The sequence below is a fragment of the Sceloporus occidentalis genome, unplaced genomic scaffold, assembly GCF_023333645.1.
Source record: "Sceloporus occidentalis isolate IW3139 unplaced genomic scaffold, rSceOcc1.0.p SCAF_23, whole genome shotgun sequence".
NCBI classification, from domain to species: Eukaryota; Metazoa; Chordata; class Lepidosauria; order Squamata; family Phrynosomatidae; genus Sceloporus; species Sceloporus occidentalis.
The window spans coordinates 4,854,301-4,880,938 of NW_028317003.1; the positions used below are offsets into that span (position 1 = coordinate 4,854,301).

The following is a 26,638-nucleotide window of genomic DNA, read 5'->3' on the forward strand; positions in this document are numbered from 1 at the left end:
ATTGAGGCTGGTGCCCCCTGTGCACCACACTCAGATAACAGGCAGCATTTCAGAGATAGTTAGGTAGATCAGAGATCCCCTCACTGACATGGCACTAAATTAAACAAACCCCACTTGTAAAGCCAACACACCCGTCCAGGATATTAAAACTCGGCCCTTGCATGCATCTGAAAGGATGCGTGCAAAGATCTACTCTGTCCACATTGATGTATTAGGGGTCTCATCGTGAAACTTGAAAACTCCTTCTTTGGCTTTCATGAATTGTAATTATTTATCACTTTTATTTTAAAGCTATAGAAAGCGATATACATGGTGAGAGTTGAAGCAACCACTATGTCTGACACCCAAAGTTAGAGGGAATCAGAGTTATGTTGCACAGGAGAACAGGATTTAGTAAGAAACTAAATGTTATAAATAAAAGAAACAGAATAATCTAGAGTTACATCTAAGAAGGCTTGTTTAAGGTTTTCTAGAAGATATATAATTCTACAAAGCATTTTTAATTACAGAAACATGCAAAAAAGATTAGTTACTCATATTAAATGACATTTCAGTATGCTAAATCAAACCACAAAAATATTATTATATGCAGCTAAAATAATAGCAATTTGGATTTCACAATTTTGTTTATTTTTACAGGGCTTCAGGGGACAAAAAGGACCAAAGGTTTGTTTTTTTCCCCTCTATTGGGTTATGTATATGTGTTCCTTCCTGTATTTCTATACTTAAAAACATGTTTTTGTTCACAGGGAGTCAGTGGTAGAAATGGTCTTGATGGGAAGGATGGAGCAAAGGTAAGAGACTTGGAACAAAGGCAGAGGCTGGAAGGTGGGCCTACCTATTGGTGACCTTAGTTGCTCTAACATCCCCACACTCTAACACCATACACTTACACATTTACACACGCTCTCTCTTTCTCGTCTCCTCTGCCTCTGTCTTCCCCTGCCTACTAACTCTGGGGTCACCCTTGACACACACACACACAACTGCTAACACAATAATGCCATAAAGTAACATCATATGCTCACAAAGACTCAGTCCATAACACCATAAACTTACACATACTCACTCTCCCCCTCTCTCAGTTCTTTCACTCACACCTCTCCCCCTCTTATAGCTCTTACAGTTCTCCCTGTCTTCTGCTCTAACAGCTCTCCCTCCTCCACTCTCTAATCTCACGTGTAGCCTTTATCCTCAGTGCAGCTTGCACTGTCTGGGCGAGAGGCACACTGCTATTATAATAATGTATTAAGGAGTCAGCTTTACACTAAGTGGCACCGATTCTGCCAAGTTACAGATTGGTTTCAAAACTTTCAGACTCACTGTGAAAGTGTATATACCTAAGAATTAGAATGGATATCGCTAAATTATTTTAATAGAAGATTGGGTCTTTAGTTGAAGTGATTAAGACAACACATGAAAAGATACAGTTATATATTTTAGGTACCTCAGAGGTCTTTTGTTAAAGAAAACATTGAGGTCTTTATATCATTTTCAATGTTGGCCCAATAAGAAGTGTGGATATTGCAGTACTAATCCAAAGAAAATTAAGTATTTTGTAAAAGTTGTTGCAATTTATTGGGCCAACATAGAAAAAGTTTTACATAACCTTTTGGAACTTCAGAGGTCTCTTCTTTAGATTGAATGAAGAATTCCATCTGAGAAAATGTCCAAAGTTCTGAAAGCTATATAACTACACTTTTTATATTTTGGTGCAATAAAAGGTATGACTTTCAACTACAGACTCCATGTATGCACATATAGATTATAAGGGTCAATTACACAATCATGCTATCTGGGCTTGTTGGTAAATTAATGTCCTCCAACTATTTTTATAACAAGGTTACTTTGTCCTTTTAGGGTGAGCCTGGTTTACCTGGGTTACCTGGATGTAAAGGTGAAGTTGGACCTGAAGTAAGTATTATGACATTTGCTGTCACTCAAATGTTTTCCTTCAGTTGTAGTTCCTTTACGAAAATAAGGCATCTGAGAGTAGAAAGCCAATGACAACTAGATGGTCCACATTAAATTACAAACACATCTAGCTATTTGTAATTTTAAAAGGGCCACCTTTAGTGCAGGAAAAAATAGGCAGGTGTCTGTAGCCCAGGCATTTCAACTGGTCCATTTATGTGTTCAACATCCACTCTCTCTAAGGAGGAGATGGAGGTAGAGGAGATGTTTAAAATACAAAATGAAATTTTGTTGGCTCACAATCAGTGGTTTGCCCCATATTAAATTCTCTTTTTTAACCTCTTTGTGAAAATTTGGACAAAGAATGCGGTTTTCGTCTAAGTTAAAGTGATTAAACCTACTCGTAGATAATCTGAGTAGCCTGTATCCGCTAGCTATCGTAACTAATAGGAGAGTGGCTAGCAAACCATGTAAAAGATGTCGTTTTGTTGTTTAAATCTGCCAAGTAGAGTTATATTCAGTCACATTTTGTACAATTTCCATAAAAATATTTACAAAAGCCTAACTTAAATTCATGGATCCGATTTATCATAATAAGCAAGCTGCAGTGTAATTTCAGGCGCCATGTACACTTTGACCTTAATAGATACGTTTTTTCAATTCACCATAGTAGTCTGATTCTAGTAAAGTTTCTACACATTATTTCTACATAGAGTACAGAAATACAGAAGCACAAAAGTCAAGGATGCATATGGCTAAATATTTAAGCCCCCAACTAAAATCATATATTTAAGAAAAGAAAAATCAACCCCTTTTAACAAATGTTGGAAATCCTTTGGTTCAAAATTTCCTTTTACAAAAAACATGTCAATTCTATCAGACTCTGTACATTCCATTGTTAGTGTTTTGGCTCTCCCACATATGAATGTTTAAGGTTACATAATATGTAGCTCTAATTACAGTTCCCTTTGTATAAATGTTCATCCCACATATAAGCCACATCTGGACTACTCTACTTATTTCTCAGAGACAACCGGCCTGTCAAAAGTTTTATTTATTTATTTTTACTATTTCTGTACATAGCCTTTAGGTGTTGCTATGGATACCTGACCAATCAAAGTACATTGGATGGATAATCCAGGTGGAGATATCATGTTTTTGCTGTTAAAACAGCCCACAGTCTTTGTGATGTTAAGGAAATATTACCAGCTGTGTTAAATATAATGGATAATTTCCTCTATTTCTAGATAAAAAAAACATGTTATTTTATTTATGGGCAGTAAGAGATAAAATCTCTTTTGAGCTGATGCATCATGGGTTAAACTCATTCTAGACCAAACAGATCATAAAGAGTTATTACAGACTTGTAGAATGAATGGTTACACATGATTTTTAGTGTCTCGGTGCATCTCTCTATTGCATGATGCAGGACACGGCAACATAGAAATTATTTTATACCAAAGAGGAATAATCATTGTTGTCATTTACCATAGTCCACAAGTATAGCTGGAAACATGTCTTGTAACAGACTTTTCAGTAAATGGTTTCTATGCCCCAATGCCTTACACAAACCTTGTCATGGACACTGGTGTGATGGTACCAACATATCTGCTACCTTTGTTGGTGAAGTCCTTCTCTTAACCACAGCGTCTACACCAAAAGTGGTCTTGTTGGCCATTTGAATTATAGAGCGTCTCAGAAATCTTTCAGGGTATTTAAGGAAAGGCCTATAGCAGAAGCTTGACTATGGAAAGCCTTAGAGCAGGCATGCCACCTGACCAATACATAACAATAATCATTGTGGCATAGGAAGGACTGTGTTTTTAGCATTTTTAAATATTAAATGATAGTTTAAGATAATTCTAATAAAACCTTCTCTATCTGCTAAGATGATGATATATCTGAGTATGCCACTGGCCTCTCCATTTCAGATTAACTGTTTTCTTAACAGCTTTTTAAATCTTATAACTTTTAGGCTGTAATCTTTTGAAACACATTTCTCAAAAATTTTTAACACACCATGTAGCTCATTCATTTATGTTGAGGGTTGTTTTTTGGGGAAAAAATGCTTAGGAAGAGATTTAATATTATTAGTACATCTTTATCCTCTCATGAGCTGTTATGTACTATGTTTAAGATATCAATAAGCAAACTCATACAGAAGAATCATCAAAAATATATACTTACCTTACTAGCTATTTAATTTATAAATGACTAATTCCAAACATATTTGTACAGGGTCCATCAGGTCTTGTAGGTCAGAAGGGTGACCCAGGATCCTATGGCACCAAAGGTGAAAAGGTAAGTCAACTTGGTAATCTTGTCTTCCCATTTATATGCCCAGTACTGTGCATACAATTATGACACTATGGTGTAGAACATCTGTCTTCTTTGTGCATCTAGTAAAGTCACAATGCTATAGAATACACATAATATGAGGTCACATTGGAGAATAATCTCTATTTTCCATGTACATGCTATGTATGCTGTGGATATTCTGATGGTTTAAAGGTGAAATACTCCAAAAAGACTGTGGGGTTGACATTCCAGTTCAGGTGCATAAGCTATGGTGACCATGGCGAGACTTCCATCCCACGTTCTTCTAGTACTTTATTTACTACCCAATCATTTTTTACCATGTCGATAAAGGTATCATGTTAGCCATAGAAAGGTAAAAAGCAATAGCTTGCAATCCATATCTTATTTGCAATATATAATAATAACTGTTGATAACTTTTGCTGTGCTAAGCCTCATGTCTGTCCTAAAGCCCCACTGTATTGTATGTGAATACAATCATCAGGTCACAAGAGAAAGACATTTATAGAGTAACATGCATCTTTGGATTTTTTAGGGTAACAGAGGAATACTTGGACTGGAAGGATTGGCAGGAGTGCCTGGTGCCACTGGAGGAAAGGTAACCATATAATATATGAAAAAAACCAGCACATAAACAAGTAAAATTGAAAACCTCAGGTGGGTATATTATTTTTCAAAGATGAAAAGAAAAAGGTTTCTGTATTGGCCAAAAATTTGGGAAAACAGAGGAAGTGTCCCTGCTTAAGGTAATAGGGTGCTTCTGAAGTCCCTATTGTTTGTCATGTGTTTTTTTAGGCATGTTACTTAGGAGCAACATGAATATTTTATTTGCTAGTTTACTTCCTTACCTAACGCCCTATCCTTTTTACATTATGCAGGGAGAACAAGGACCAGTAGGACAAAAGGGAAACAAGGGAGAAAGAGGAGATGAGGTAAGTATCATTTAAGTAAAAAGACAAAATTGCATTTTTTTACAGCAGAACCACCAAATATATCTCGCTGTTTGCTCCAAATCTTGGTATTGTTTGTTAAATATAATAAAATACTGTAAAATTACCTATGTTTTTTTTTTTAAATAAACAGAATTATAGTAAATGTTTTGAGCAGTTAGAACATTTGTTATAATTATCACATGGAATACCGGTACTTTGAATTTTCCCCATATATATTGCCTTACATTTAACATTACATTTACAGGGGGATACTGGGAAACGTGGATCGACAGGAAAAAGGGTATGTATAACTTCATACTTAATAAAAAACAGCATACGATGTCTTACTAATGTTACACAATAATATAAGATTTATCCCAGCTTTGTTCAGGTCTGTGGTGTTAGCTATTACCTTGATACAAGCCCATGAATATCCTAAACCCTTTCTGTTGTGCTTATAGACCCAGGATCATATATTAATCATTTTATCGCAAACATTGTATTCCATAGTAGCTCTGTAAGGATGGTAACCAAATGGCTCTGATAAAGGTCCTCATGATAATCATTACTTGCCAATAGGTAAATGTATTCTGAATTACACTGTATTTTAACTTCCCAACAGTCCCATCACAAGTAGGTCAATCAGGTCTGGTTGGTGGCTATACCGCTAGTCTGGCTATACCTACTTGATGTAAAAACCACAAGGCTTGTGATCAAACCAACCTGATGCTTCTCAGGTATCCTAACCACCCCACTAATTAGAAAAACCTTACCATCACCATCTACTATATATAGTGTACTACATGCACCCTATGATATTTTTATCCTCTATCCAATTAGCTTGGTAGATCGTAGACAGGACACCAAAGTCTGCTGTATTCAGATTTTTTATAATGGAACCACCTGACCAATTTTCAGAAGTTATCAAGTATGCACACTTTGTGCAATGATACTATGATTGACCTTAAATTTTAGTATTTTTTCTGGGGTTTTTTTGTTTTAACTTTACATAATTCAGATATTTGTTTTTTCATGTTTTGTGGAAAATGAAATAAATGGATAGGTTTACATCATATCCCGTTCTACTGTTGATTAGGATATAGTTGGTTGCATGGATGGTAAATCTGGGAGGACACTTGGATTTCCAGGCAGCAATCAGCCATATCTCTCTTTGTGTTTGATCTGTTCACAAGATGTGCCCATGTCACCATTTTAATTTAACAGTTATCTTGAGAGCAAAATATGTTTGTAAAGGTTTCAATATTTTTCTGAATGTTTAGTCAAATCAAACATTATTTACACCATGTTTTAGTACATACATGCATGCATATTCATTACATGAAATATGGGTCTATGTGTGAAGACATTTTAGATAACAACTGCATTGTCCTTTATTATAATTTGTTTAGGGTGAAAAAGGGGAACAAGGGATGAGAGGACCTCCAGGAATCTGGGGGTCTCGAGGAGACAAGGTAATTATGAATGTTTGTGCTATACAGTCAAAATTGCTAAACAAAATAAATACAAATATACTACATGTATAAACAAAAAAATTTGCAGTTGACTCATCATTAGTTTGGACATGCTTTTCATTTGTTAAAAAATCCTGTAAGTGCTTATATGGTAATAATTCTAAAATTAGTTAATACAGTATATGTGATGTCATTTGAATATGATGGTCTGATGAGTTTCTTTTTTGTAATATAAAAATGAATACATGGTACTCATTAGAATATGTACTAAGGAGGTTAATGAATGCAATTTTAATTTCCTGTTTGAATAACGATATTTTTTATCACAGGGCAAAGACGGACCAGTAGGCCCACAAGGACATGACGGGATTGCTGGAGAAAATGGCTGCACGGTAAGAATCCATATTGCTCTATGTAAATTTAACTGCACATTTTGGATCCTGACTTACTTACTTACTTACTGTTTTATAAAGGGGACTGCAGGGGAAATCGGTATTAATGGCTTCAAAGGAGAACCAGGCCCGGCCGGACCTGAGGTATGTCGATTTGAATATATGCACTATTTGTACTGTTGTGTATACTGTATATTGACGTAGCTGGGAACTCTCTGGGTTTGACACAGAGACTTGGGGAAGCATGGCTTCATCCAGAGACTCCAGGTAGTGGATGATCAGTTAATGCTGTAATTTTAGGACTGGTGAAATTCTACCTGGTGTCTTGAATTGACATATATGAGTTTGAAAACATATGTACTAATAATGAATGGAAAATCTGTATTTATCTTATGCTAACCATCAGTTACTTTTCAATCATTAGGGTAGTAAAGGTGCGAAAGGCTTGGTGGGCCTTAGAGGAGAACCAGGAGCACCAGGTGATAGGGTATGTAAAGATGTTGTACTTGTTGTATGGTGATTCTACACAATATATTTATTGTTTTAGATTAGAATATGGTTGTCCAAGATAAGGTATGTATATACCTTATATCTTTTGGATCAACAGCAACAAATGAACAGATATGGAAAAGGCTGAACTTGATGGACACATGTCTTTTTTCAGCCTATATAACTATGTAACTATAGAATTCAAGAAGCCCCAAAATATGCTAATGAAGCAGTTTATATTTATTGCTGTTTATATTAAAATGTTTTACAACTTATTTGATTGTATGGTTGTGTAAATTTGTGTATGTGTGATAGTATGTGTGCATGAAAATATGTGTGCTGGTGCGTATGTGTACTTGGGCAAGAAGGTGCCAGCCATCACCTATTCTCAATACAAGTACTAAGTAATAGCCGCAGTACAAACACATTAAAAAGCTTAAGACTGATATAAATTGTCTGATATGAATGTGACTTTGTGTTTCAAATATTTGAGATAAAACAGCATCAAATAGAAATGCCTGTGCTCGAGCATATTTGTGGTTCTTAAAAGCCTGGAGTTCAATACCCCTGATTTCAAAATGACTTTAAAGAAAACGAAACCTTTATTTCTCGCTAGGAAAATAAACAGTCATTCATCAGAGACTTTACAGATTCTAAATAAAATAAATATAAGATGCTAGATTTAAAAAAAAAAAGGAGTTATTTCTGCATCTTATCAGGAATGTCTTTGAAATAGCCTGGCAATGGGTAAAAAGCCCCCAAATAATTTTTTTAAAGACTTTTAAATCTTTCAATGGGTAGCATCCCGGTTGCTTAGGCTCATGGATGTTAGTTCACACCCTTAACTTGCCCGGAGCCTTTCTTTATAGCAGCTCGCACAGTGTGTGAGCAGCAGCATTTTTACTGCAGGGTCATGTAACATCATGCACTGCACTCTTGGCCCAGGGACTGACCCAGGGAACAAGTACCCCCTGCCCTTCAGGCCTGCCCGCCCCTGGAGGTACCCCTAAATATCAAACTGCAATGATAAGTTGGCCTTAGGTTCTATAGTCAGAAAGCACAATAGCTGCAACCACAATACTTGATAGTGTAAAATATACAAAACACCTTCTACCAACCATTACAAATGAAGAATATACCAAGAAGGATGTACAATTCCTAAACTAGGTGTTTCTCCCGCTTTACAAAATAGTTATAAGGGAAAGAAAATTATAAAGTAATAGGTAAAAATCTACAGACATCACCATGACATCATAAGGGGTAATATCCAGTTCCAAGAAAGATCCCTGATGTCTTCGAACACCTCAAAGAGATCTCCAGTCAAAATAATGTAAAAATGAAAAAAATAGATATTAAAATAATAATTAAAAAGTGAAAAGAAATTGAATTATAAAATTTAAAAATAGGTACCCAAATACCTTGTGCCTCTCTCACTTAAAATATACAAAAAAAAAGTGTAGAAGGTATAAAATTTAAAAAACGTGAGTACGTTTTTTTACTCATGGGATGTTGTTGAAAAAAAACAGGGGTTTTTTTATCAGTGGAACCTAATCCCATTGTACAGCGCCACAGAATCTGATGATACTATATAAAACAATAAATAACAATAATTTGCATGTACTCAGGGAAAGCCATATCTGTCCTTGAAAAATACAAGGCCTTTGTCACATTGGGGGTAAACCCCTGTTTCACAAATAAACACTAGTCTAGCCCTGCTCCTTTATGGTTCAACATTTCTTGCCACTGTTTGGCTGATTGATGCAGTCAGTCGGTGACAGGAAAGTGCTCCCATTTAATTCAATATAAGGACATTCCAAATAGACACAAAGGGGTCTGCAGAGACTCCCGCCACAGCCTTCCCCGAGTCAGTGCCGAAGCTGACTAGAGCTGAGCATATCACGTGCACAGATATTTGTATATATGTCCTGGGTGGCATTTAGTGAGGGGGTGTGTTAAGAGGCAAATTCTGCAGAATCCCCCCATACATATGAAAAAAGGACAACCATGCAGCTATTATATGTATTACAGTGCATATGATGGCTAGAGTGTCCCTTTAATCAAATAACAATGTGCAGATCCGTCACTGTATGCTTTCCTCTAGAGATTTAATCACATAAAAAACAACACATAAAAACTTTTTTTTAAAGGATGAGCGATCAGTGATACATTTGTTTTGTCTTTTAATCAAGTTTGGTATTGCTAATGCTATTGTTAATGGTAGCATTTAATAAAACAATTAAATGGCTAGTATAATAGAATTTAGTTTAGTAAATACTTTTAGTGGCAATTAAGGGAAAAATTGTTGCTTTTTGTGATGTACGATGAAGTCTATCGTTGAAGGTGACATGTTTTATTGGGCACATCAGAGGTTTTGATGGACCTTTGTGGTCCTGAAGGCTTAGGGGGGAGCTTTACAGGTTTACAGATTACAGTCTGTGCATAAAGTGTGGTTACATTTTCTGACCAGGGAGAAGAAGGAGAACCAGGCCAAGGAATACCAGGAGCAATGGGATTTCAGGTAACATGGGAGAAGTAAACTAATACCCCATAGTTGGTTAGAAACCACATCGTTATAACCGTATAGTGTAATATCACCGATAACGTTCATAGACTGCCAACATATATGGGGTATATGTTTACGTGTCATGTTGACCAAGATCATAAGGTGTTTTTAAAGACCTATTCAGAGGATCATGGGTCAGCTGTTCAGAAATGACAAACAATAATGCAGGTTTTTATTTTCAGGGATTTCCAGGGCTAAGAGGACCAGATGGACCAAAGGTATGGCCTTAGTGTACTCCCTTCATTTGTGTTCTGCTTCCTTTCAAGGACAAGCTAGCCGTGTCCTGCTCCCTGTAGTCCCAGGATATCAGAGAATAGAAGACTTGCTGCTTTACATAATACATATATGAACACAGCATGCTTTTTTCCATGTATGGGTAAACTAGGGTGACTATTTAAGCCATTTGTTTCAGGACAAGTATACATTTCATGTTGCAGACCAGTTGAAATGGTACCTTACAGTTTGTAGGTATTAAAAATTAGAGAAGGAAATCAATTACACTATCTGACCAAAAGTATGTGGACACCTGACCATCAGACTATATTAGCTTGCTGGATGTCTCATAATCAAAACCATAGGCATTAATATGCAGTTGATCATCTTTTGCAGCTATAACAGCTGCTACTCGTCTTTGAAGGCTTTCCACAAGATTTCAGTGTGTGTCTGTGGGAATGTGTAGGCGAGGCCTGACTCGCAATTGGCATTCCAATTCATCTCAAAAGTGTTCAATGGGGTTAAGATCAGGACTCTGTGTAAGCTACTCGAGTTACTCCACATCAAACTTGTCAAACCATGTATTTATGGACCTTGTTTTGTGCACAGGTGTCCTGTCATGCTGGAACAGGAAAGGGCATTTCCCAAACTGGTGCTAGAAAGTTGCAAGCATACAATTGTCTACAATGTCTTTGTATGCTGTAGCATTAACATTGCCCTTCACTGGATCTAAGGGGTCAAGCTCAAAACCTGAAAAACTGCCCTTCTCCACCAAACAGGCACTATGCAACTGGTAGGAATTGTTCCCCTGGTAGCCATATTTGTCCATGAGACTTCTAGATAGTAAAGCGTGATTCATCCCTTCAGAGCGCATGTTTCCACTGCTCCAGAATCTAGTGGCGGTAAACTTTACATCACTCCAGCTGGCGCCTGGCATTGCGCATAATGATCATGGGCTCATGTGTAGCCTATTTAATGAAGCTCTTGATGCACAGTGCTTGTCCTGATGTTGCTTCCAGAGGCAGTTTCGAACTCTTCAATGATTGATGCCTCGGGACAGTGAGTGTACGTGACCTACCGCTTTGTGACTGACCTATTATTACTCCTAGATGCTTACAATTTACAATAATAGCACTTACAGCGGACCGTGGTAGATCTAGCAAGGCAGAAATTTCACAAACTGATTTGTGGCAAAGGCGGCATCCTATGATACGTTTAAAGTCACTGAACTCTTCCGCAGACCCATTCTACTGCCAATGCTTGTCTATGGAGATGGTTGCCTATGTGCTTTATTTTATACACCTGTTAGCAATGGGTGTGGCTGAGAAACCTAAATGCAATAATTCAATAATTACATTCTTCTGGTCATAAAGTATATTTGGCTTAACATTAAACATAACAGAAACATTTGAAATGTATTTGGGTCCTGAACAAAGGCCAATGTGGTCACTCTAGTGGTTACATATGACAGGGGAGCTTATAATTTATTGAAAACAATATTTTCATATTAAGATTGAAAAACTGGGTTAAATTTGTGTACCAAAATGTGCTTGTCTTTAATGTAACTTATTTAGATTCTTAGTGCTGGTCCATGATTACATCTCAGCTAATATTTCCCATTTTTCCCATATTGAACAACATAATAGATTAGTCCCTGCACTAGGTATTTATACACAGAATATTGGTTGTATTTTTGTTTTGTTTTACTGGCACAATAGGGAGCCAGAGGCTACCTTGGCATGAAAGGAGAACAAGGAATACCTGGAGATGATGGTGATGATGTAAGTTAATATCTCTTTATACGTATAATGAATAGTTAAATAGTATGAAAATCTAAAAAAAAAAAATTTACATCCTTGTATTTATAACTAATATTCTCCATGGTTGTGTTCAAATAAAAATAAGCTACTATTATGCTGTACTCCACAATAACTCACTTTGTGTATATACAATAGGAACAGCATTAACCCTGTAACCCAGTTTACCGGCAATTGCGTTCCAGATGCCAGCTGGAGAGAAGAGGGTTGATGGTTTCTTCTGTCTCCACAATAGCTGCTCCACTGCTGCCCCATAACTCTATCACAGCATTTTAGGGGTTAATATTTGTGTCTTCAGTCCCCACAAGCTAGTGAGGACCAAATCACAGCCAATGCTGTGCTACTATGGAGCACCAAGCATTGAAAGAATTCAAAAACAAATGCAGCACTTACTTACCAGTTAAGGCTCTGCTGCAGTAAAAACCACTGCAGAGCCAATCAAGAGTGGGTTGATGATGATCACGCCTGACCAGTAGGAGTGATTTGATCATTATGGCATTTGATGACCCCCTCCCCCTGCCCTAGAGTGGGACCACCAAAGTTAAAACAAAAATGCATGCAAATTATTAATAAAAAAATAAACATTTTATCATTTTTAATACCTGATAAATATTACCTTATCACTTATTAGTGACACTTTAGGTCACTGATAACGGATCAGTCTTGCTGATCAATGTCAGTAGCCTAAACATGTCACTTACAAGTGATTTGATTGCATTTTAAAAACAAAAATTACAATTTGTATTTAATTTTAAACATTTTAACCTAATAAATTACTTTTGAGTCACTAATCATTGATCACTCTCACTGAGCAATAGTCTAATCTGATAATTATCGCTAACACTATAGACTAACTGTAACCTAACCCTAACATCTAATCATACCTAACATTTTCAATTTCCTCTAACAGGACCCCGGCGCTACCCCCCACGTTGTCAACTTACCCCTAAAATAACCTCTAGGTATATTCACTAAACTGTTAGCTTAGTTATTTGCATGCTAGTTAGTTCCAATTAGCCTCAAGCCCAGAGAGACTGCAAAAAAACATTAAATAAAAATTGGTTGTGGCAGTCCACAGAGAGTTAACCGGGGTGTCTTTGAGATCCATGGGCTTTGTGCAGTTTTGCTTTTACTTTTACTTTACTTTTTCCATTTGCACTGGCTACGTATAGTCTTTGTAGGTGAAACTGTGAAAATATGGCTTAGGTTTTAGGTTTTTCTTACGTTTTTAGATTTTCTTCATACTAAGTAATGGTTAATATGTAATTATTATTTTGCAACTAAGCCCTACTTTTCCTGAAAAAGCAATATATAATTTGTGGGGGTACACTAAATAAGTTAGTGGGAGATCACAGTTAAATAAACACATAGCAAAAACAAGAAAATTGCTCTGGTTGTTTTTGGAAAACATTATAAAATAACCCAGGTCCTTAAGGGGTTGAGTGCATCCTGGTAGAGACTGAGGCCACCATGTTATCTTGTCATATCTTTACGCTCTATGCAGTAAGGCTGGTTAGGCTTAAAGCAGATCCCCATTGTAGCACAGCAGGAAGCAGCTCAATACGAAGTTTCTTCTATACATTTTTAACCTAGGCTTTACATTTGTAAATACATCCTAGTCTTGGATATAATTGGCATCTTAGTGTAATGTATTTTTGTTTTGTGTAATCTTTTTTTTCATTCTTTTTAAAGAATTACGAGCTTGGAAGAGAAGGGGAAAGGGGTCCAAAAGGATATATTGGCACCCCAGGAGAACAAGTAGGGCATTTCATAAACTTCTGTATTTTTTCCAAATGTGACATTATTGGAGTTAACCTGAACTGCATTCCGAAGGGAGGAGTTATGTATATTTGTATTTATGTGATCATGGATGTTCATGTATAAGTGTATGTGAGCATGAATGTCTTTTTACACATGTATGTGAGCATGGATGTCTATGTAAAAGTGTATGTGAGCATGGATGTCTATGTAAAAGTGTATGTAAGCATGAATGTATGTATAAGTGTATGTGAGCATGGATGTAGATGTGTATGTGTTAGTGTGTGTGAGTATAGATGTGTATGTGAAAGTGTTTGTGTGTGAGCATGGATGTTTTAGTGTTTATGTGTAAGTGTGAGATGTAGTGTGTGTTAGCGTAAGTGGTGTGAGAGGGAGTGTGTGTGTTAGAATGAGTGTGTACATGTGTAAGTATGAGTAAGTGTGTGTGTTAGCATGTGTACATTTGTGTGTGTTTACATATGTGTGCCAGAGTGTATGTTGGAGGGGGGCAAGGGGCAATGATGGCATAGATAAATGGTTTTAGATAGCCTCCAATTTTTTCACACATTCAAACAAATTTAAACCTTTCGTGGTATGCACTTAGCCACTATCGTTCAATATAGAAGAACTAGAGACTGTTGCTGGCTAAAATGTAGTTTTGTGTGTAAACACTGCACTTCCTGTTATTTGTAAATGTCACAATTGCCTCATCATCGTCATTTACATCTGATGGGAAAAATTGGTCAGACTGTAGAACAGAACTCAGCAATGTATAAACAGCACCTCTAAACTGTTTACTCTATGATGGTCTAAACATGACTCGCTCAATTTATGTTCTAGCTTAATTGTTAATATAAACTCTTTAAATTACAGGGTCTCCCAGGTATGCCTGGCCTTCCTGGACCAAATGTATGTTTCATTTTTAATTATTATTTTCATGTGTTAATTCAATTAATGTAAAACATTCTGGCACCAGATATATGGATGATCATAAAATAGAATATAAGCTCGTATGTGCTCCAGTCTCTTAAGCCTAATATTTAGAAAACAGTATTAAAGTTGGGATGAGTTACTTGGGTGGTAATGCCTGTATAAAAATGATTACTGTTTATAAAAAAACCTAAGGAAGTTAAGATGTGCTGATAGACTTCCCTCTACTTATGTTAATGAGAAAAAAGTCCAGCATTATACACTAAACATTTAAAAATACCCCAAAGAAAACCCCACACATGCATTTTGATATTTACACACATGTTAAATGATATAATATTATGTTTATTAACTATAGTGTGTAGAGATTGTCATAGAGTTTCTTTTGTTATCTATATATTGCATTATACAATATCATACTATATTATATCATACTGGTAGAGATTGTTGTAACCTCCCTGTGCACTAGGTAAATGTTTACAGTGCATGCAATTGCTTAAAATGTGTCCAAATGTTTCCAGAATAAGTTTTTTGTATGTGCCCATTGTTTATGTGTTAATATCCTGCACACCAATTGAATTGCTTTATAGAAGATGTTCCCTAGTGAACTTAATGTAGCTCTTTTTAGAGGTGGAAGTCCAGATATCAGAATTATGTTTAGCCAGTTGACTAATTGAGATATAGGGAATTGAACGAAGCAAGTATTCAGCACACACACAACAGACCTTTAACCTATTGAGACTCTCCTTCACTTTAAAGCACACTCTAGACACGTTTAATGAGACACCTTACTTCTACATTGTGGATGAAGCTCAAAGGGGACATTTACAAAATGGCTATAAAGGTAGACAGTGAAAAATTCCTCCATTGAAAATATATCACATAAAGATATGAATTCACCAAATCTTATTTTTTTCAGGAATGTGAAATACTTGACATCATCCAAAAACTCAGCTGTAAGTGCCCTGTTCACATTTATCCCATTCTAATTGCATTAACTCAGACCGAGGCTAACTTTAATTCTAATTTAATATAAGTTCTTCCTGTAGCCTTTTGCAAATTGTTGTGGTCTCTTTTGACTGTCCCAATGTCATTGCTAGGCCCATACAGAATCCTAGGTTTGAGTCCTATAACATAAACATGATTGTAACTCTTCACTTACACAGCAAACAGTTCAGATACTTGAGGTTTTTTTTCTCTGAAGCCTGAAGCACCATGCTGTCCTATGAAAATGTGGCGGTGAATCCATGTGCCATTGTAGGGCCCCCTTTCAAAACATATGTGAGCCCTTCTCTCCTTCTGTGGCCTAAGGGTCAGCAGGAGGACCAAATCTTCTTGGTCTCCCTCCACTGAGTGTTTGGTGTACCCCAAAAACATAACCCCTGATGTCATTGCATTCTCAGCCTAAAAGCCAAAATATCAAGTGTTGCCTCTCACACAGGTACCACACAGTTGATCTTGACCAAAAGGCCATTAAACAAATTTTAACCTTTATATCGCACATTACTTTGGGGGTATTAGGTAGTCTTTTGTTATTTTAGTGTTAGAGGTCATCAAGAGTGATATTTAGATCCAAACACCCATTTGGCTAGACCCAGCTTCACACCTCTCAAACTTCCAAATGTTGCAGGGAAACATTTGTAAAAGTCCCAGGCATTTATATACAATACCCATTCAAATACTAACTATCATTTGCGTTTATATTACATATTCTTGATCTTCCACACTCTAGAATGTAAAAGACATGATTTGTTTTAATTATACAACTTTCTAAAATTCCCTAATTTCTCATCTTTGTTTCAGCATGCTGTGGTGAGTAAACAACAGGAGGTGAATAACAGAAACATTGGATTGGTAATTCCAACTCCAGAGATGCCTGAATATATTGGAAAAAGAATTGCCAAATTGGTGTTACTGCTTGTTTCATTTTTGGTGTCTGTATTTTGGTGTGTGTGTGTATATAATAATAATTCACAACCATAGACAAACACAGTCTATGACCATATGGCCGTAATTGTAAGACCATCAAAGGTGAGGCAAAATGTCCCTTTGGATGTACCGGTATATGTCACTCCCACTGGCTTCTTGCTGACATATTGTAACAGTGCAAAATGAAAAAGAAAAATTATTAAAAAAATTGATATTTTTTTTAAAGTGTCCCAACATTCTTTTGCCCTAGCGCTACAAGTAAAAAAAATACATATTTAAAAAACCTTCACTATCCCCAAACCCAGTTAAGGCAGTAGTATAAAAAATAATACACTACAGTGTAATATATAAGGGATCACATAAAAAATATTAATGCAAGTTAATTAGAGGATGTTGCCAAACATACATTGGGTCATTGTTCAGCAGTGGACTGTGTAAAACCAAATTGCCAAAACATGTTTTTATTATTTTTGTATAGTTGTTTTTAACATACTAGAAGTCATAATAACGTTTTGTGTGCTTCTATGGTTTAAAAAGAAAGTCTACTTAGTGTCTAGTGGCAAATAATAATAATAATTTGCAATTGTATAGCTCTTTTCTCCCTGATAGACTCAAAACACTTTACAAATCCATAAACAGACATAAAAAAAGGGTCTAATGAGCTCAATGGCTGATGGATCTTTAGCTTTTCTAAAAAAAGTCTGTAATTGTGTCTTTCTGACTGAGCACGGAAAAGAGTTCCAGAATGTGGAGAAAGCGTGGCTGAATGCCCAGGAACCTGAGATTGTCTTTAGTCTGAGCGCTGATAGGAGGCATCTGGTGGCTGACCAAAATCGTCGAGATGTGGTGTTAGGGGCTCTTTCACGTACTATGGGCCTTAATTGTTAGGCTTTGGAGGCCAACAGGCCAATTTTAAAGTATGTTTAACTATTTAATTGGAAGCCAATGCTTGGAGTGAAGAACAGGTGTTATGTGACATGCGTGAGTTTGGTCAATAGCGAGTTTTTTTTTTTCTGTGAGGCCCAAGTAAAGTGTATTACCGTTATGCATGAATTAATGTTGCCATATCACGAGGTGGAATTAGGTGTTGTATCCTGGTTATGTTTATATGATGATCGAAGACTTTATTACAGAAGAAACTTGATTTTTAAATGACAGTCCACAATTAGCACTGATTTTGTATTTCACGTTTCAGGCTAGTTGGGTGACCATGATATAATGTTGTTGTCCGGTGCACCCTCACCAAGAGTAATTCTCTTTTGCCTGGGTTCACTGTCTGGAGCAAAGGAGAAGTAGAGTTGTGTGTCACCTGTGTAGCAATGGCATCTGTATATGGAAGCTGTATATTGGTCTGTAATTTGCTAGGTCTCACTGCTTCTCTTAGGGGATCTGGGGAATCTTCAGTTTTTAGTGAACACTGCACTATTATTGTGAGTGCTGGGGTTAGTTTTTTAATGCATGAAGAGATGTGGATTGATAGGGTGTCATCAATCCAAGTGATGAAGTCTCCCGATATAATGTGATATTCAAAGGTTAAGCCAGTCAAATGGTCTGAGAATTCTTGAAGAAATCTCTTCCCATCTCCTGGGCTCTGTATATTAAGAGTATTCAGAATTCAGTCTCCATTGAGACGCTGGTAGCTATGCATTCAAAATATTGGGCTGTGTGGTCTGATATTGGCCTGGGGTTTAAGAATGATTTGACACAGATCATTACTCCACCTCGCTCGCACCCTTGTCTCAGGCGGTGGAACACCCTATAATTGCCTGGAACAGCTGCTTCTAGACGAAGCCCCGCACTAATCTGGATGTTTTAATAAGGTCATTGATATAAGCTAATTTGTTCCTTATTGATCTGGTGTTGCACATGATTGATCTGATAGGGTTGTTTTGGGGTTCTAAGTCCTCGTTCTGTACGTATGTATTATGGGGATCACACAAAGAGGTTTTATTGATTTGATTGTGTGGTTATTGTGTCTTCTGGGTTAAATCACTTCAATTCTGTCTGTAATTACACAAAGTGGTGGCGTAGCTATGAGAGTATCAAAAGATTGATTTTCCACCACGGCAGCCCCTGTGTCTTTGAAGATGCCAAGTGATTTTAGGGTAATCCTTACTGGTAAGGAGAGACACCATTTTTTGGGTCCATAGATAATAGAGATATTCCCTCAGCTGTGACGGGGTTCAAGTAGCCTCTACATTTAGCAGTGATGTCATCTGTATGGGGTGGTCACATCGTCCTGTTCAATAGTATGCAGGCCAGTGTGAAGTGTGAAAGTTTGCACCTTTGCTTTGATGAGATAGATAAGAGAATATGCATGCATGCAGGCCAGATTACAAGATTTCAAAACTAATGTGCTTGAGTGAATATATATATATATTTTTTTAGTGTTTTGAAATTAAATCAAAGCATTTCTGAATAGATGATCAAATCCAAAACCCCGAGTCAGTTTCATGGTTTCAATGTACAGTGTTTATGGAGTTCAGGTGACGGAATCTCTTCTTAGCAGTAAGAGGGTTCAGGGGAAGTATATTTCAATCCACTGTATATCCCAGTGTAGTAATGTCATTTGTTGAATTTTGGGGAATCCAGGTGTGTGAAATGTGGTGTTGAGATTGGTCCTTGGACATTAATGGAGAATTTTGTAGGTAAGGAGGTTAAATGAAGATAATACCTGGAAAGGTCAGAAACCTGAAAATGTGTGACAGCCAACAAGGGTGCCTGAGACTTTAGAATCTTGATTAAACCAATGTGTGGTACAAATGGTTACTGAAGGGGTTAACTAATAACACACAAACATTGTGAAAACTTTGTGTACACATTCATAGTGCATGGTGGAAAAAGAATGTGAACCCTTGGATTTAATTAGCGCGTGACCCTCCTTTAGCAGCAGTAACCTCAACCAAATGTTTCCTGTAGTTGTGAGTCAAACCTGCACAGTGGTTAGGAGGAATTTTGGAGCATTTCTATTTCCATGTAGCAATATTCTTGGGACGTCTGGTGTGACTCCAATCTAATTCCGTTGAATCCATTCTGTTGTTGATTTACTGCTATGCTTTGGGTCATTGTCCTGTTGCAGCACTCAACTTCCCTTCAGCTTCAATTGGTTGATAGATTGCCTTACATTTTTCTACAAAATGTCTTGATGAACTTCGCAATTAATTTTTTTTCATGATAGCAGGCTCACTAGGCCCCGAGGGAGCAAAATAGCCCCTAATTATGATGCCTCCACCGTGTTTTATATTTGGGATGAAGTGTTTATGTTGGTGTGCTGCACCCTTTTATCTACATGTATAACTTTGGGTGTTCCTTACAAACAACTTAAGTTTGGTTTTATTGGTCCACAGACTATTAAGCCGGTAGCGCTGTGGAACATTCAGGTGCTCTTTTGCAACATTTTTTAGACAGCAGTGACTTCCTCCGTGGAGTCCTTCTTTGTACTATAGACTCACAACAGAGATGTTAGCATGTTCCAGAGTTTTCTGTAAGTCTTTAGTTGACACAGAGTCTCGCAGCTATCTTTGCAGGACACCCATCCCTAGGGAGAGTAGCAAGTGCTGTACGATCTCAACTTATAGTCCGTTTGTTTTACTATGGACTGGTGAATATCAAGGCTTTTAAAGATACTTTCGTAACTCTATCCAACTTTATGCAAGTCAACAATTCTTCTTGTCAACAATGCTTCTTGTGAAAAACAAACTCATAGGTGATTGTTATAGGGCAGATCAGCTCTGATCAACACTCCCAATCTCATTGACTGGAATCCAGGGTTGCTGACTCCAGGTTAGAAGTCATTAGCCTAGGGTTTCACATACTTCACCTTTCCACCCTGTATTGTTTACACAGTGTGTTCAGTAAAGACATGAAGACTTTTATTAATTGAAGCAGACTAGACTTAGTTGACGATCAGGTCAAATTCAATTACTTTAATTCTACCTACTTTTTCCTCTAATTGTGTGTGTATTAGACTTGGGCGCCAGCCAACTCTTCGTATTCCACGAATATTCGCCTGTTTCTGTGTTCAGTTTGGGCGAATATTCTTGTACATTCTTCATGTTCGTTTTTTTTCTTCTTCTTCGTTTTTTGCCATTTTTTGTAGAAGGGGTTAATGCGGGATTAACGTGGTACGAACTACGCAGCAGGTTTGGCACCAGGATTTTAAATGTCCGTACGAGCAACTCTATTGGTCGGCGGTAGGGGGCTCCTCTGCCATCAACCAATGAAGTGCACCTGTACTTCATTGGCTGATGGCAGATGAGCCCCCTGCCGGTGACCAATAGAGTCGCTCGTACAGACTGGTGCTGCGACTTGGCTCCAAGAGTTAAAGGTCCATAAGAACGGCCAATAGATTTGCTCGTACGGACCTTTAACTCTTGGAACTCAGGCCAGGTTGCGCCGTCAGGAGTTAAAGGGCCGTGCAAGTGAGTCTATTGGTCGCCTGCAGGGGCCTCCTCTGGCATCAACCAGTTGGTCAATGCTTCCAAATATATTGTGGTCTATTCAGTTTTAAAAATATTTTAGCTATATCAACAGCTAAATGTATTTTGGAAAGGCTGACCTTGCTGGAATTTTCCAAATATACACTATATAACAAAGTATTCTAGAATGCCCATAAGGCCCACTACAAAGCTGAAGGTATCACATGTGATGTAGCGTGCTATGGAAAACAACATGGTTTTTATCTGTTGTCAAATTCTTTGTCTCTTTGTTCTTTGTTTACATTATGTTTGAGATGTTATTTGATGAATTTAAAGGAGGAATATAATAGTTGTATGCAGTTTAATCCTGATACACATTTTCCTTTCGTAGAATGCCCATGTGGCCCAGTAATGGTCTTCTTTGTTCTGGATAGTTCTGAAAGTGTGGGGTTCCATAACTTTACGCTACAGAAGGAATTCATCATCCGTGTTATCACCAAGATTACAAAAAATGGAAGAAACAAGGTATTTTAATATAATTATATTACCTTAACAAAATAATAAAATTAACAGTTTTTTTGAGATTCTGTCTGCTGACTGAGTAATAAGAATTGTTGCTGAGCTCCATTATGACATCACCTTCTGCTGTCCTCTCAATGATTGCTGGGGACTTTTCACATATTTCTCATTGGATTTATTAAGAAAACAGATCTTTTAAACAGACTAATAGATTAAAGTAATGTATTCCCTTATCTCCATCATCAATACTGGGAAATCGCATCTCTCTTTTTAGCTGAAAACCATTTAACCACAAACACAACATTCCCACAAGTAGGAGTTATACAACTCAAATGTATCTGTCTGACCTGTTCTTAACACCAACCAAATAATGTTCATAATCAGTAAAACTTAATTGAACAAAAATATTAAAAAATACTAACCTCATAGCTGATGGCGACAGTACTGCTAGTAGACTATACTCAAAGGCAAAACAAATCTGTTTTGTATAGATAGATAGATTCAGTATAGTTATGATCAGTGAAAAAAAGTGAAAAAAGTCCTACCATACAGTCAATAAGCAAAAGACTGCTTGGAGCTGAAGGACTGTCAAGTTGCCCCAGACAGCTCTTCTATATATGATTAATGTGTAGGGATGGAAGGACATCTAGTGGCAGATTTTGATACCTCCTGCTTGTGCTCAAAAAGTAAGGTTTGCAGAATTTTTATTTGAGTTCAGAAAGAGAAAAAGGCCAGTTTACCTACCAAAACTAACTTATGCTTGCTGTCTTAATGTCAGAAACCGTAAAAGTTTCTACAAACCTACATTTTTGTAATATTGAAATTCCCATATTCTCATATAACCCTCCACCCACTCTTACTTCGGAGTGCCAGTATATGACATCATATCCTGGCTCTCTGCCTCATAAGGAAGCAACACACTGAAAAGAGCATACTATGGAGATTGTGCAGGATAGGTACAATCTGCCATAGTGTAAATTAGTTGGAGAGATGTCCCTTGGAACCAGCCCATTGACCAGCAGTACACAGTACACAGTTTTCACCCCGAATATACTATTGAATGTGCCACTTTAAACTGGTTTCCCCCTTGCACTTTCATGGTATAGCATTTCTCCATCCTATTATATGTATACGTGAAGCAAAAAAAACCCTGTAAAGCCGGATCTGTCTTTGGTACAAATAACAGCTGTTTGTTTTGTATAAATAGTTTAAATAAGGTTCATGCTAAATAGTATTATGAATACTGTTCTTCACCAGGGAAAGGAGCTGATTGAAACTCGTGTTGGGATCATTCAGTACAGCCATGAAGGAAAACAAGAGCTATTGTCCATGGATGACCCCAATATTAAAACCCTAGCTCAATTTAAGAGGTGAAATACATTTTTGCTTTAGACATTGATAATATTTGTATAATTCTATAAAAGCTGGAGGAATGTGTAATGTATTGTACTCACAAGGTTTTCCTACAACATTGTCCTACCAATCATTAACATCTAAGTCCATCATGTGATTTTTTTTTAGACTTTTCTTTCCTAAAACTTACAACCCGCATCCATGCTGGTAATTTAGCTTTATAATGTCAATCTTGGGTGTTAAAATCTTTTAACCCTTACAAGTATCAATGATGCTTTCTTTCTATTTGCAGTGCTGTAAAGAATATGAACTGGATGGCAGGGGGTACTTACACTGGGGAAGCATTAGATCTGGCCAAGCAAACTTTGGAGGAATCGGTCCTTACACACAAAGTGGCGGTTGTGTTTACAGACGGCAGGTCTGATGTACGGGATCGCAAATCACTGGCTTCCCTTTGTACCGTACCCAACATGAACGTAAGCAAAATCACTGGATGTTTCCGAGAATTCAAGGGTCTTGTTTAAACATGAAATATACAATATGTTTGCACTAGATTCCAAATAAGCAATCATACCTATTCAGTGGCGACTCTAGAAATAATATATAGGGGGGGCACACAAGATACCACAGTCAAAATGTGGCAAACTGATTAACAAATCTTAATTAAATTTCATTTCATTTTCATTTATTTCGTCTGGGCCCTCCTTGTTATTGGAGAGTTGTATAAACGCATAAAAAAAAACGCATAAAAAAATTGGCTAGTTTCATTAAAAATAAACTTTGTACGAATCCGAATGCACAAGTTTACCATATCCCATAATTATTATGCTGTAAACATTTATAGTTCTGTGCAGTATCTTATTTTATTCATTTTGCAACATGGTACATTCTTTCCTGTGTAGCTAATATTTATTTTAGGTTTACAACACATACTGTCATTGAGGAAAGTGTTTATTGTCTCCATGTTATCAGGCTATAAACGTGAAACACATTGGAAAGTGCTTCTATTGGTAACTTCTTTGATTTTGATTAAAGTGCTCTGCAGATAAAGTTATCTGTTCAGACTTTATACCGCGCTTGCACAATATAGGTTTCCAGTTTTCATTTACGGACTTCATCCCTTTGTATTCGTATGCTTCCTGATTATGTCATCACAGTTGATGTCATGGAAATGGCTGGAAATGTCATGGAAATTACAAGTGGTAATAACGCCTCTACCTTACATGGCGTGTATTAAAGAAATTCACCATCTAGTGCACACCTGTCTGAAAGCTGTAAAAAGGCTTTAATTTCTAGAAGATACATTGCTAAATTTTTTCAGTAAAAAATAAACGCTTTTAGTAAGATGTGTGACAAAATTACCACTATTGATTATATTGGTCATCTCTAAGATACCAATAAATATTCGTATGTTTTAGTATATATATAAAATGATAAGATCATGCAGATATATCCCTGTAACATATGATACGCATAGCTGGGAACTCTACGGGTTTGACCTGGAGATCTCCAAGTGAAGCACCGGTTCTCCAGATCAACACCGAATCCTCCGGGTCATGGGAGCGAGGTCTTGACACGCCCCGCTCCCTGCCTATTTACCCTTTGAATGGGGGGTGTTTACTGATGTCAGTGGGCAGTCCTGTGGGCATCCCACAAGGGAAGGCTCCAGGTAAATGGGTATGATGATACGCCACAAGCCCAAGTTTGTCCCTCACTATCTCAATACTCTCAAGTGTCCTGGTTTTCATGGGACAGGCCCAATTTTCATGAACTTTCCCAAGTGACTCCATCATTTTCCCGCTGTTGCAAGCAGGAGGGCCATGGGCCGGTTGGAGAGATCTCTGATCTCCCCTAGCTGACCCAGGAAGCTATAAAATCAACAGAGGTCTGTGTTGTTGCAGTACAGACCTCCATTGTAGCTCCTATGTGGCATCTCATGATACCCTGCAGCTGACTTCTCCAAGGTGGCTCTTCAGGTGAGGTGGACCCACAACATTGTTGTCCGGGGATAACATACTCCCCAACATCGGAAATATACACATACTATGTAATATTTTTATTTGTCAATTTAATTGCTTCTTTCAGTTTGATTTAAAGAGAAGGCTAGATGACTGTTATTAATTGTTATCAATGCATACATACCTACCTATCTAAAATTCCATATCTGTTTTAATAAAGGTAATTGGGATAGGCATTGGCGACATATTCAAAAGAGCTCCGCATATGAAGGCGCTTCAAGAAATCACCTGCCAAGGCAAAAAGGCCCAAGGGATGCAGGTTCTCATAAGAGAATACCATGAGCTACTGGAGGAATCTGTCTTTGAAAATATCACTAAGTACATTTGTAAAGGTTGGTTCTTACCAAATGTGCTGGTTTTGTATTTGTTTTCTTAGCCTCTTGCTGAAAATGTATTTTCTGTTTTTAGATTCGGTATGTCCGGATTTCACTTGTCAAGGTAGGCTGTTTTTTGTATTCTTCATAAACAGACAAGCAATACAGTACCGGATTTAGTTCAGGGAGAAATAATAATTCCAACATTTTCCTATCTAAATATTTATGGGATATGGGCACTAACTTGTGTATAGGCCCAGTAATGGCTCAATGCGCAAATTGGTTCTATTGTACCCTGAAACAACCTCATTTAAATAATTTAAAGGAACAAGGAAGTGACGTCACAGCACGTGACTCCATTTTGTTCCTGGGCAGAGCAAGATAGGAGACACTGTAAGGGAGCAGCGAGAAGGCAGCCTTGCGGGACTGTGTGGGATTACCGGGACCCGCAGGTACAGTGCCCGCTCCAGCCCACAGCCCCAGCAAGACTGCCTGCAAGTTTTTTGGCGGGTCCCGTGGGACCCGCAGGACCAGGGGCGTAAATAGACGCCTCAGGGCCCGGGTGCGAGAATCTGTTAAGGGCCCCCTCACCCCCCCACCCCCCCAAAAAAACCATGATTTTTACCCAACAATTTTTTTTCAACAAATTCAATTTACATATTGAATCGTATCTATAAAAAAATCAAAGAAAAAGGGGCACACGTACAAAGGGCATAATACAGGGGTGTCCAAGTTTTTTCTGCAGTGGGCCACTTCATCAGAATTGTATACGTGCGCGGGCTGCACTAATTTTTCACTGTGACAAAAAATATGGCCTTTAATAAAATATGCAGATTAAAATAAAGTAAAATGACACAAAACCTTTACTCTTCCTCTCACTGATTTCTGGGCTTTGAAAGTTTTGCGACTACAAATTCAGGATTCCCTAGATTTATTCTAGGGATGAACTAAAATGAAAATTCTGGACTAAAACATTCAGGGTTCACTTAGCCAAAACCGAAAATGACCCCCACCTTTAAAAATAATAATAAAAACTCACATGTTTAATAAAAGTAGGTAACACACAATTGGACAAAATTAGCAATATGACTTGGCATGATAGCAATCACACTCCTATCATACCCAGGAAACCAGTAAATGCTGGTACCTAGGCATGATGGGACTGTGCTCGCTGTGATTGCTGTTAGCAATCACACTCCTATCATGCCAAGTCAGCCAGTACATGCTGGTACAGGGTGGCTGTAAGTGATGTGCAGACCCCATACTGCTGGCAGCATCACTACACAAGGG

At 37.4% G+C, this 26,638-nt stretch overlaps 1 protein-coding gene across 1 annotated transcript in view; it reads left to right on the plus strand.

The window, feature by feature from the left end:
* Positions 1–26,638, plus strand: part of LOC149300721 (collagen alpha-1(VI) chain-like) — a 60,063-nt gene that overhangs the window by 31,676 nt on the left and 1,749 nt on the right. The window contains exons 12-26 of the mRNA XM_089484771.1: positions 750–794; positions 1,861–1,914; positions 4,153–4,215; positions 5,110–5,163; positions 6,573–6,635; positions 6,965–7,027; positions 7,452–7,514; positions 9,984–10,034; positions 12,011–12,073; positions 13,802–13,867; positions 14,741–14,750; positions 21,536–21,669; positions 22,921–23,033; positions 23,309–23,492; positions 25,195–25,366. Coding sequence (XP_089340897.1) covers positions 750–794; positions 1,861–1,914; positions 4,153–4,215; positions 5,110–5,163; positions 6,573–6,635; positions 6,965–7,027; positions 7,452–7,514; positions 9,984–10,034; positions 12,011–12,073; positions 13,802–13,867; positions 14,741–14,750; positions 21,536–21,669; positions 22,921–23,033; positions 23,309–23,492; positions 25,195–25,366 — 1,198 coding nt within the window. The remainder of the gene's footprint in view (positions 1–749; positions 795–1,860; positions 1,915–4,152; positions 4,216–5,109; positions 5,164–6,572; positions 6,636–6,964; positions 7,028–7,451; positions 7,515–9,983; positions 10,035–12,010; positions 12,074–13,801; positions 13,868–14,740; positions 14,751–21,535; positions 21,670–22,920; positions 23,034–23,308; positions 23,493–25,194; positions 25,367–26,638) is intronic.